We start from the raw sequence: 13,264 nt of genomic DNA, 5'->3' as shown, positions 1-13,264 counted from the left end.
AATATTCTGCCCATTTAAATTTGATCTCATCCTTGTCAATTAAATGATCAACATTCTCACTCTTCACCATTCCACTCCTCTGTTGATATCCTTTTCTGTTGTCAGTTCTATTAACATCAGTATTACTGCCATAATTTTCCATTCTCTCCCGTTCACTGCGCAATAATTTTTGTTTCTTCCTCTGGCAGATTTTTTTAACATTTCTCCTTTCCTTCAGGTAATACTCATATGCATCTGCCGATTTAAACTGATGCCACTGAATTCTCGTGCCACGCTTTCTATCTATAGCAGCGTCACATTCCTCACACTTCCCCCTCCCGTCAATGCCAAAAATCACATAATTTTTTCATGAGTCCTTTATTAACTGCACTTAATTTTTTGTTAGATTTTTTATGCTTCTACTATCCTCTCCCTTGCGTACTTTCCAGTTATATTTAATGTAATTTCAGTACCAAACAGTTATCTGACTCTATATCTGGACCATGCTTTACTTTAACATTCATTACTATCGCTTGAGGTCTTCTATTTAAAACATGAACTATTTCATTTCTTGTCTGGTCGGGTAAAATCCAAGTTACCTTATGAATATCCTTCTGCGGCAGTACTGTACTTCTTACCACAATGTTTCTCCGAAATTGGAAATTCAATCAGCCGAAACCCATTCTCATTTCACTTTTGGCGCAGACTATGCCCACATATGGTATCACTGTAATATTCTTCTCTTCCAAACTTCATATTAAATCCTCGGTAACAATTTTAGTACTATAGGAAGAGTCCATGGAATAGACACTATCTAAACTACTGATAAAAATTAATCCTCCCCCTCTTCACACTTATCTTTTGGTGAAGGAAGTACGTTAACCAAAGTTATGTTACTGTTGAACCTACCCTTCATTGTGGTATGCGCCAATATTTTGCTGTGGAATTTTAAAATCTCCGATACTGACCAGAGAGTCCCTAAACACAAAACTCAGACCAAACCAATGTTTCTGACTTCCTCCGAATAACAACATATAACTATTCTTGTGTAAGGATCCCTCTTCAACCAATGTCATCTCCTGAACCATGAGTACATCCAAGTCACACTTCCTAACTTATATAAGCAGATTTATAAACTTTATATCTGTACATTTATTTATTGTTACACGTTCCAATATTCAAAATATGCCTGAATTTTCCATCTTTACTTTCTGAAAGCAATTGTTCTATTTGAGACTAAAATTCACTTTCGTAACATTTTCTGATTTCTGTGAATGAGTTGTTGACACATTACCCAACTAATAACATAAAGAACCGGGTTAATTTATTTGCGGTTTCCCTCCTAACCATTGAAGGGCCAACTCATAAACCACAATGCAGCAGTGCTAGTTTTGGTCCACTCCGAGTATTTTATTTCCCCGGTACCCATTATATCATATGAGCATTACCCTATTTACCACATGGGAGGGCCAAATGGGGGATTACTAACTCCATATGGGAGCTTTTGTTCCAGTTACAAAATTCAGATATCATTATTATGGAAACCTTTTAAATAGTTTATCCAGTAAATCTTCAGAATACAGATACAATTCTAAGAAATTTTAAATATTTTTCTTTTAAAATTATTAATATAAAGATTTTTCAGACATATGTCTTTGTTTTGTAAATGCACTTATCTATTAAACAGGTGTGCAACCGGGGTACATCTACTAAACACACATGCTGATATAAATTAAAAATAACTTATTTTATAAAATATTATAAAATCTATCAGCCCACACTACTCGTTGTTTATTTTTACAACAATTTACGCTCTACGATAGCTATTAGAGTAGTTGATAAGTTATTTCTAAAAAATAATTATTACTTAATAAATTAATAATATTTTAGTTTATAAGTTAAGTGCTAATTTTACACATTAAAACATTTATTTTCACTGAATCGGCTAATTTTTTATAGTGGTTAACCCACTGGCTTTTAGATGAGTGAATCTCAGCTGTTATAACCCGAAATGTATGTTACCATGTTATATTTTACAAAAGAAGGTGAATAGGACTTTTTTTTTTGGTTTTCCATAGGAAGTGGGAAAATTTACCTGAACAAAACGCCCAGCAGCCCGCACATACTGGGTGTGTGAGGTTCACTGCCTATGCGGTGGGACCCACTAATAATCCACTCCCTCACGCACGGTGGTGCTGGAATTGACGTAAAGGCATAACATCAGCACTACCCGTGTCACAGGCACACTTCTCATTCAATCAATATTTGCATAACACATTCAGACACTATTTACACTCAATATTTACAATTAATAATATATACAGCTCAGAATTAATAATAATTAATAATATGTACAGCTCAGAATATATGCACTATAGCTATGCCTGTCTCAGACAACGAGAATGCGTCCCGCGGGAGCCATTGGTATCGACAATGCCAAGGCACCTGCACTAGCCACCCCCGAACTCCTGAAGACTGCGCCCATCAATCTCCTCAACCGATATCTCCGTTGTCCGCCTCGCGGTCTTCCTCCATTAGTTTCTGCTGTAGCACCCTTTTAAACCATCCGGCACACGGAGTCCATTTCTCACTGCAAGAGAGCATCAACCGCATGACTCCCCCCGATGAATTCAAATGGCGTGGTATCGCCTGCCTCCATCTGGGCATACAAAGGTATGCTCCACCGTATCCACGTCATCCCAATACTGGCACAGTTCTGTGCGTCTCTTTCCGATCCTACAGAGGTAGACCCCGAACGACACATGACCCGACAACCACTGAGCCATACAGAAGTCCACACCTCCATACAGTCCAAGCAGGCACCTCCGGGATCAAGGTGTATTTCCAGTGCCCACCACTCTTTCGTACTCCGCTACCTCTCCTGCCAGTCAGCCAACATGCGGTCTCTCGCCTTCTCTCCATTATCTGTGGCTCTGTCTCTTCTATCTTTGGCCAGCAGGTCCAACAGCGGCATGCCAGCCACCACTAGTCATCCAATGATATCTCCCGGTAGAGCTGCACCACTCTTATCGCCAGCCTTCTATATATGCCATTCAATCTCCGGGCATTTCTCATCATTCCAAAGGCCTCCCATCATACCGGTGCCGCATGCAATATCATCGATACCACGGTAGACGCCAGTATTCTGCGCTTGAATGTCCTAGGACCCCCGGCATTGGCCGTAAGCCTCAGGAATGCGGAGGAAATTTTTTCCGTCTTCTTGCCACTTGCTGCACATGAAGTGAGAAATCCCTTGCCTTGACATATGGAGCCACACACCCTGAGTCTGAAGCCAAGACTTGATCTTCTCAATAGTCCTCATACCTATCCCCACCACCTTCTCCAGCTCCTTCACCACCACTATTACCGCCAAATCATCGGCGTCTACCACTAATTGTACTTCCGGTGCCCACTCCTGCCGAAGAAGCTCGTCGTACACCACATTCTACAAGATTGATCTCTGCTGCACCCAATGCTGCATGGCCACGATGACCTCCTCCCCTTCCTCAGACGTGATACTTAAGTTCCTTCCACTGAGGTACAACTAACTGATCATCCTCAACAAATAAGGTAAAATATCTCGCTCCTCCAACTGCCCCAATATGGCCTCCCTTCTCACCGCATTGAATGCATTAGTGACATCCAGGAAAACGACCAGGGGAATCTTTCTCACATTCCTAGACACCCTGACTGCCGCCTCCACCTACTCTGTTACTTTTTTAATAGCATCCACGTCGCTTCTATCTTCCGGAAACCATATTGCTTGTCCGAGAATCTCCCAGTTCTGTCTAACTCGTCCTGCAGACTGTTTGCCAGAATAACCTCGAAAAGTTTCCCCAGGGTACCAATTAGACAAACCAGCCTGTAACTCATTAGGTCGCCCTCTCCGCCACCTCCCTTAGGGAGGAGAACCACTCTCACCATCTTCCTTGGTGTTGGGAATCTCTCCTTAAACAGGCATTCATTAAATACTTCCAAAAAAAGATCGGGAAGGCCCTCAACCCCCTCATCGCCTCCGCAGGCACTCCTCCAGCCCCTGGGCTCTTTCTAAGATGTAGTCGAGAGACCGCGTACCACAGCTCCGCCAAAATGACACGCGGTATCTCTGTGGTTCCCATCTCTCGAAAACAGAGTGAGCATCGTTTCCCGGAGTTGCCTCAGGAAGCCTGGGGAGTGACTTTCCCAGCCTCTTTTTTACCAATTTTTATGTTATGTCCCAGGAGTTCTCCTCCAGCTGGGTATAGATCTCCCTCCATCTATTCCGCTTGGCTTTGTTGATAGCCCTTCGGAGGTTCCTTGCAGAATCTTTCCATTCTGCCATGGCTCTCTGTGTATCCTGTTGATCCTCTCGTCTTTTTAATCTCGTGAGGATGTGCCATTTGCGAATGCATATCCTCCGCAGATCGGCAATCTCGTTCGACCACCAATATATCTGCCTTGGACGCGACCGCACCTCTCTTCTCTTTAAGGCCGAAGTGCAAGCATCCTGGATGATTTCACTGATATCAACCTCCTCCCGTTCTCTTGTTGTTCCTGCGCTAATGCCTCTATAAACGCTGTCTTTAACCGCTGAAAACCCGAGTGACAAACATCCATGTCCCAGCTCGTCTTTCTTGACGTATCTCTGTATGTCCAACAACCACCTCAATACACTGGTGGTCGCAGACAGTCTCCTCCTCTAGAACCCGCGTCCAGCACCCACCATCACGTCATTAACGAACACCAGGTCGATGACGGATTCCGTTGATCCTCTTGAAAAGTAGCTACTTCCAACTCCTTGAGGCACATCAAAGAATTATCTTTTCAGCCTCTCCACCAGGAACCGTCAGAGAAGCCACCTGTATACTTGAATGAGCAGGCTGCATCCTAATGGCCTGCCTCCTCTCTTCATCCAACTCATTTACCTCCACTACCGCTCTAGCTACCTTCTCTTTTGTTGTAAGAGCGTCTATATCGTTTATGTTAATTCTCTGTATTCGCTCTTTTTTACTCAGGTGAGTGAGACTTACTGCTCTTAATGGCTTCTCTATCGATTTTCATAGCAGAATGGTAACGTCTTTACTATTCTTACTAAAGGTTCTAGATCCGTAACCATCTTGTCAGGCTTGGCATATTTCACAGGCTACTAAATTCATTTCATCCAAAAAACAATATTTTTTTGTAATGCGAGTATTAGGTGACTAAGGTAAATAATAATATTAACGTTACCACGATTCATTTAATCAAATGTATCTAGCATTGTGTTAGAAATATAATTTCAAATCAGAGTTTTTTCTTTGAGAAATATTATTTAAATACAATTTTGTCTTTAATACTTACTACTTTCTTTTCTTGTTTAGCCTCCAGGAATCGCCGTCAGGTATTTCAGAGGATGAATGAGGATGATATGTATGAGCGTAAGTGAAGAGTAGTCTTATACATTCTCAGTTCGACCTGTTCTGAGATCAACCCGTTGGGTTGATAAATCAGAATTTTAAATATAGATTAATTTTTCTAATTTCAGTATTACAATGTGCTACTTTATGTAAATAAAATAAATCATAATAAAAAAATAGTTTGTTAAAACTCTACTTCATTAAAGTTATAACATTACAAATAATATTAAATTCTGTAATAAAAATTATTTCATTTTTAAAATAAATACTTATTAACAAATTACTAAATTATGCTTTGATAATCCTTTCTATTTATTTAAATAATGAAATGCTTTTTATTACAAAATTTAATATTATAACCGTGATGAAGTTGAGTTTTAAGAAACTATTTCTTTATTATGTTTTATTTATTTTTTACAAGATGTAGTACACTGTAATACTGAGATTAGAAAATTAGCCTATCTTTAAAATTCTAATTTATTTAAATACAATTTAAATTAGTTTCAGATGATTAATCTCAATTTGTTACTCAATATTTAGTAATTCCGTGTAACTGTAAGTGTTTATTCGTGTTCAACATTTTTCAGACTGTAGGAAAATTTTGACAGTTAATCAATATGTGATTCCTTTCCCTGACATTTCTAAAATAGCTGCCAATAATATGAATCGCTTTTTATCTAAACAAAAAGCTTGATATCAGATATTTCCTAAAAATAACCTGTAAAAATACGTGATGAAGTTCTATAAGAGTTAAAATACTAAGATAAAAGGAAACAAATAAAACTTTATCAAATTTTCAAGTACCGTGTAAAAAAATGTGGAGAAAATTGTTAATTATTTTCAGATGATAAAAATGTGCTAAAATCAAGTAGCCTAATGAAAATTAAAAATAGCTTTGAATGTGTGTACTTCTGATGCTGCATCGATTACCTGAAAATAATATTCTAAAATACCTGCCAAAAAATATGAAACAATTAAACTAAATGTGAAAATTTTCCTTCAATAATTTTGTAGAAATTACTACTAAAAATAAGTAAAGATGTACAGTCGTTTATTTCGTTTTTATCTTTTTATGTTTAAGATTTTCGCTTTAAAAATAAAAAGAAAAGATAGAAAAACAATTTTACTTTTATTTTAAGAGGAAAAGAAAGCTCAGAAAAATTTTGGATCTTGCACATGGTTTCATAAATATTTCAAAATCATTTCTGTTTGGTTTTTAAAGAAGAATTCTGTTTTCAACAAAATAAATAACATTTCCGAATTATCTTTTATTTTTTTAATAGATTTAACAATCTTTAAAAAGAGGATTACAAACAAGAATTTAAAATTGTAACTATATTACTGTAATTGTGTCAGTTACAACTATACTATTGTAACTGAATACGGTTCTATTTACGATCAGTATCTCAAATAACGAAACTGTAAATCGTATAAAGCAATAATGACCTGAGAGAGAGACATCCAGTGATACCACCAAGACAATACAATAAAAATCTAACAAATAATACAGTTAAAAGTACAACGAATAGAACAACTAAAAATGCCCAGAAAGTCCGCAAAAAGTGGGCATAGATCAACGATTAATGAATAAAACAAAAACAGATAAATGGTCAATATAACAACTATATTGTCAATAAAATAAAGAAAAAGACAATATTTACCACACAACATATCAAGATCCAATACATCCAATCATTTCAGTCGTCTCACACCTTCCTGATATCTAGCTACTGATATCCAATAGGTTGGTCGGCTCCAGAGCTTTTGAATCCCGACAAACTGGTTCGGGAAGGTAGCGTCCGCGTCTAGTGGCTCTTTCGGTGGGCCGGCCAGGCCTGAAACTCCGGCGGTGATGTTGGCATCCGACGGGAATCCCACGTTGGACCGGCCAGAGAACATTTTTCTTCTTCTGCTTCTGAGAGTGCCCTGCGACAGGATAGCTTTTGTTGTGCCCTTTGCCTCTTATATACTCGCCTGCAAGTGGTGGAGCCGCAGCGCCGCTGTGATGAGAGTGTTGCGTGGCCGGATTGTTGTGGCCGGTAGAACACTTGGCACTTAGGTGTACTGTAGCACCAGCTGTTAACTGAACGCCAAGCGTCAAGCTCTCCCATATTTAGCACAACGTATACGTGGCAATTATATATTCCAATTATTATATTTCTCAAAAATGTTTATTACAAATCCCTCCTTACTACTGTAAACTAATTCTTAATAATGACAAACCAACCTAGTTTGTCTTACTAAATTGTTCTATAGATTCTAATTTACTGGAGAATTTTCTCCACCAAGGCGCATCTCATTGCCTGTTCTACTCTCAAACTAAACATCATATCTAATTTTAGATATTTTTTGTCTATCATCTGTTTTCTTATTCACTACAAAAATCAATTCAGGACATCTTTCTCATACTTAATTCCATTTTTGAAAACAGTAGAAAAATGTATTTAATAATATTTTCTTTTTTCTTTTTTTTTCTGCATTTTTATGGGCATCGACTGCTAAGGTCATTAGCCTTCGTCACAATCTTTAAAAGAAACAACTATTACCATCTGGATCGTCATATGTAAGGGTGTAAAGGGCCCTTACATTTTATTTAAAAGCACAAAATACACAAAACATTTAAGACATAAAGACAAGGACAATCACAAACACTTATGGGGTGTAAAGGGCGCCAATATTAAAGTTTGAGATAGGTTCCCAAAAGACCATTAAATTAAAATTAAAATTAAAACTTATCCTACCATATCCTTCCTTCTTTCTTCTACGAGTCTCATTTATAGTTTGTTTAAGCACCCTCGGGGTGACCAGAACCGCCGTTGAGCAGTATATCAGTCGCGCCAGGGTGCCGTGGCAGTTGAATCCTTCTTATAAACAGGCTATAGGCATGCACAGCGTACACCCACAGCCTCGCGCCCTCAATCCACCCTGGAGGGTCCCCCAAGCCATCATCGGACACACCCCGACTCACTGCTCTTGAATGCAGGTGAGCCAAAATGGCCTAGGCAAGAGGTCTACCTCCCGTCACTATACGTGCCACGTTTCGAGATTCCCTTATGTATATATGCATATTATGCAATATTATTTTCTGTTTCTGCCAAAAGAACAATTTCAAGGTGAATTGTAATTTATTTTCTCCTTTTTACGGCACTATAAAATTTATTTTCAATCACACAATAGCTTATTCTATTCACAAATTTATATTCAATATGGAATATAGTTAACATTGTCGCACTTCTTTAATTTTTTATTTATATCACTGCTGCATTTTTTTATATGGATTACAATTTTCCTTAAAATTATTTTTTCCATTCAGTTATCAAATGCCTTTCAAGTTGCTCATGAAACATTTAGGTGGTTTTAATCTTCTTTTATCTGCCTTTCTAGAATGGTCTCCCTGATAATCGTGGCTTTATTTCTGAAACCAATTATTCAGGTAAGGTGAGATTACTTTACCTCACTAATCCCTTCTATATTTAGCTCTAAACTATTCAGTTTTTTTCTTTTATTAACTTCTTTTTTATTTATATTTCACCATTTTACACTCTGAATCAAAGCCTTGATTTTTATCTTTCCAGATGACATTCTTTCGAGCCGTTTCTAAGGAGATCCAAACGAGTTACCATCATAAAGAGGACGCCGTCATAATGAAAAAAAGAATAAATGTAAAGGAATACATCTCCTTTTAAAAATATAGCTGTCCTTTTTTAATAATTTTACTGTGCATTACTCAACGCTGAAAATAAATTAAACCTAAATGTGTTTTAGTTCTCTTAATTATTAAACAATTAACTCACTTAACTACCGAAAGGAACTGCTCTTCCCTTTCGTTAATATTCATTTGTCAAACTTTTCCACGGATAACTACCCTCTTTGATCACATTAGATGTGTCTAGCTTCATCATATAGGTGTGCGATTATCTGCATGAAAGATATATTTACTGATTTGTACCGATGAATGACCCTTGCCTGCGGCAGTGTGCCGTTATCTGCTTTATGACATTTTAGTTGTACTATCTCACCCCTGTCGTTGCTTGCTGTAAATACTTATTCCGTAACCATTTTGTTAATAATTAACAACCATACTATCTGTCTTTTACTTATCTATATCCTGGAAATTCGTACTGTTGCTATCAATAAGGTGTCCTATCCATGGAAGAAGGTTAATAAAGAATAATTTTAATATACATCCTTATAGGACATGCATTACTAGTAAAAGAAATCTACTGAGTAAACTCATTGAAGCCCTTTTCATTTTAAGAAAGATTGAAAGTAAATAAGATAGATACTTCTGTAATCGACAATACTTGTTTTAAAAATTGTAAATTTGGACTATATATACTATGAGAGGGTTGGTACACCACTACAGTTTTTGTAGTTTTCTTTTAACAGTGCAATACAATGACAAATATTACCGTTACGTAAACTGTAAATGATGTTTTAGAAACTGACAGTATAATATAAACTCTGTACTTTAAATAATAAAGCTACTTATATTTAGATCACCGAATTGTACTGAATTACAGCTGAAATCAAAAATTATAATCTTAATTTTTAGAGTATTTATTTAGAGTATTTATTTAGCTAGAGTTAATAATTATTGGAATTTTTATTTTTTTTAAATCTAATGTAGACACCAGATACATGACTTGCTTATGCGCCTATAAAATAACATATAAGCAATTTTTAAAATGAAAAACACATAAAGATTTTACCATTAGTAACTTCTGATATTTTTTTTATTGTTATTATTAAATTATTATTTATGGTAAAAAGTTTTTACAAACACAGGTTAATATTTATTTATTTTTTTTGTCTTCAGTCATTTGACTGGTTTGATGCAGCTCTCCCTATCTAGTACTACTCGTTTCATTTCAGTATACCCCCTACATCCTACATCCCTAACAATTTGTTTTACATATTCCAAACGTGGCCTGCCTACACATTTTTTTCCTTCTACCTGTCCTTCCAATATTAATGCGACAATTCCAGGATGCCCTAGTATGTGGCCTATAAGTCTGCCTCTTCTTTTAACTATATTTTTCCAAATGCTTCTTTCTTCATCTATTTTCCGCAATACCTCTTCATTTGTCACTTTATCCACCCATCTGATTTTTAACATTCTCCTATAGCACCGCATTTCAAAAACTTCTAATCTTTTCTTCTCAGATACTCCAATTGTCCAAGTTTCACTTCCATATAAAGCGGCACTCCAAACATACACTTTCAAAACTTTTTTCCTGACATTTAAATTAATTTTTGATGTAAACAAATTATATTTCTGACTGAAGGCTCGTTTCGCTTGTGCTATTCGGCAGTTTATATCGCTCCTGCTTCGTCCATCTTTAGTAATTCTACTTCCCAAATAACAAAATTCTTCTACCTCCGTAATCTTTTCTCCTCCTATTTTCACATTCAGTGGTCCATCATTCTTATTTCTACTACATTTCATTACTTTTGTTTTGTTCTTGTTTATTTTCATGCGATAGTTCTTGCGTAGGACTTCATCTATGCCGTTCATTGTTTCTTCTAAATCCTTTTTACTCTCGGGTAGAATTACTATATCATCAGCAAATCATAGCATCTTTATCTTTTCACCTTGTACTGTTACTCCGAATCTAAATTGTTCTTTAACATCATTAACTGCTAGATCCATGTAAAGATTAAAAAGTAACGGAAATAGGGAACATCCTTGTCGGACTCCATTTTTTATTACGGCTTCTTTCTTATGTTCTTCAATTATTACTGTTGCTGTTTGTTTCCTGTACATGTTAGCAATTGTTCTTCTATCTCTGTATTTGAACCCTAACTTTTTTAACATGCTGAACATTTTATTCCAGTCTACGTTATCGAATGCCTTTTCTAGGTCTATAAACGCCAAGTATGTTGGTTTGTGTTTCTTTAATCTTCCTTCTACTATTAATCTGAAGCCTAAATTGCTTCCCTTGTCCCTATACTTTTCCTGAAACCAAATTGATCTTCTTCTAACACTTCTTCCACTTTCCTCTCAATTCTTCTGTATAGAATTTTAGTTAATAATATTTATTAAGAAATTAATAAATTTAAATTTAAAAAAAGTTAAAAAAAGGAAAGGTGATGAAATCTGATTCGAACCGATGTGCCTTGTAAGATCCAAATATTTCATAAATTAAAATTTTATTTGGCTGCAACTCTAGAACCAATAAAACTAAGTAACACTTATGATATATCGTTGAAAATCTCTCAATGAGAGCTTACAGTAAAAAAAAGTCCAAAATTCAAATCTTTTGGATTTTAGGCTTTTTGGACACTTTCGGTCCAGTCGACTGTAATGAAAAGGGGAGCTGCACAATTAGATGTTACAGCAGTCCTAAATCCAAAATTTCAATATCCTACGGTTAATCGTTTTTGAGTTATGCGAAATACATATGTGCATAAGTCACGCCGAAGCTAGTCAAAATGGATATTTCTGTTGAAATCTGAAAACCAAAATTTTTCGCGATCACAGTACTTCCTTTACTTTGTACAAGGAAGTAAAAAAAAAAAAAAAAATGGAATAACTTAAAATCCTTTTTATTTTTTTTTTGTACAACTTTTTTAAATATTTTAATAAACTGTTTATTTGAATAAGATTTTCATTTTTCCTTATTAGATAAATTTGTAACGATTAACCTGCACAAATATTAGTTTTTTAAGCTCCAAAACTAATCAATTTAAATAAACCTTATTTAAATATGTTTATTAAAAATAAACTAAATTTATTTTCTACAATGAAACTTGTACCTTATGATAGAAAAATAGATTATCTGCATTAAACAGACCAATTTTATTATTCTATCCGTGTCAAAAGGTCACGACTTGTAGTCACGATTTCTTACTTTAAAATGAAATCCGGTTCTATATTTAGCAGTAAAAACAAGCAAAATCTATGTTTAGCTTAACTTAAAATTGATTGGGGTGAATGCTTGCTACTAATATTAACATGAGTTCCTAATACTGTAATGTCTGTTACAAAGCATTTAACTCTTTTAGAAATTAGGTTTTTCACTAGCGAAATAAACAAATAGAAAACGTTAATTAAATTACAACAAATGAGCTTACATTGTTATATAAATATTTTCTTTTAATATTCCTAAAATAACTTGCAATATTTTTAAATACTTCAGCTGTGTTAGTTTTTATTAATTTATTTTATTTTTAGTAAATAAAACATGAATAAATAAATTTTACAAATTAAGCTTCAGAAAATTTAGTAATATTTTATTAATATTTCAGAGAGAAAAAATTTATAAAATCGAATCAGATGAACAGAAAATAATTTCTCGGAAGACTTACTTTAGAATATTATTCATTTTTCGGATGAAAAATCACTAACCATCAAATGTATTAGCAAATAATAACCGGATTAAAAGTGATAATCAGCCTATCCAATACCTTAATGAATTATATTCAAAATTTTAATTACAAAGATTTACGAGGACTTTTAATTAATTTTGACAAAAAACTGTAATAGAAGAATAAAGTGTTAAATTTAATCGGTTTTAATCAATGACTTTAGTCCTTTTAACAAATATTTCTTGTTTAATTAGTTGTTATTATTTAATGATTTCCTTTAATTCCGGTGTATAATTAATAACATTTATTTCTGTTAGTAATCGTAATTTAAATTAAAATTAAATTAAGAAATAATAGTCCACTTTTAAATAAACAACTATTCAAATATGGAGCAGTAGATTGTCAGTCTTTAATTTGGAAAGCCCTGGAAAAGGGCTAACTGAGTTGGCCTCTCTTTTCAGAGAATCTTTGATTCTCTCTTTCGAGAGAATCAAGATGCTTCAAATAAAAGAAATTCAAAGGGTGCATACAACCGTAGTTAGCTATTTGAAACAAACATATTGTTGGGCGCTATTTTTTGATTGGGGGATCAGAATTTA

The 13,264-nt window shown here is 35.0% G+C and overlaps 1 protein-coding gene across 3 annotated transcripts in view; it reads left to right on the top strand.

Annotated features, from left to right (window-relative positions):
* LOC142318036 (octopamine receptor beta-3R-like) overlaps positions 1-12,802 on the top strand; it is a 672,835-nt gene extending 660,033 nt beyond the window's left edge. Inside the window, exons 3-4 of one of the 3 annotated variants that reach the window (XR_012754790.1) lie at positions 8,930-9,016; positions 12,606-12,802. Coding sequence is in view for 1 of the 3 variants with exons in the window: in XM_075354565.1 (XP_075210680.1) it covers positions 8,930-8,955 (26 nt within the window). In the remaining 2 variants the exon portion in view is untranslated. Of the gene's footprint in view, positions 1-5,318; positions 5,376-8,929; positions 9,094-12,605 lie in introns of those variants that run through there. The other 2 variants (XR_012754791.1, XM_075354565.1) reach the window with 2 other exon arrangements.
* The last annotated feature ends 462 nt before the right edge of the window (positions 12,803-13,264 follow it).

This window comes from Lycorma delicatula, chromosome 1 (assembly GCF_047948215.1).
Source record: "Lycorma delicatula isolate Av1 chromosome 1, ASM4794821v1, whole genome shotgun sequence".
In the NCBI taxonomy this organism is placed as follows: domain Eukaryota; kingdom Metazoa; phylum Arthropoda; class Insecta; order Hemiptera; family Fulgoridae; genus Lycorma; species Lycorma delicatula.
The sequence above is the reverse complement of the archived record's forward strand: the minus strand, read 5'-3'. Positions and strand labels throughout refer to the sequence as shown.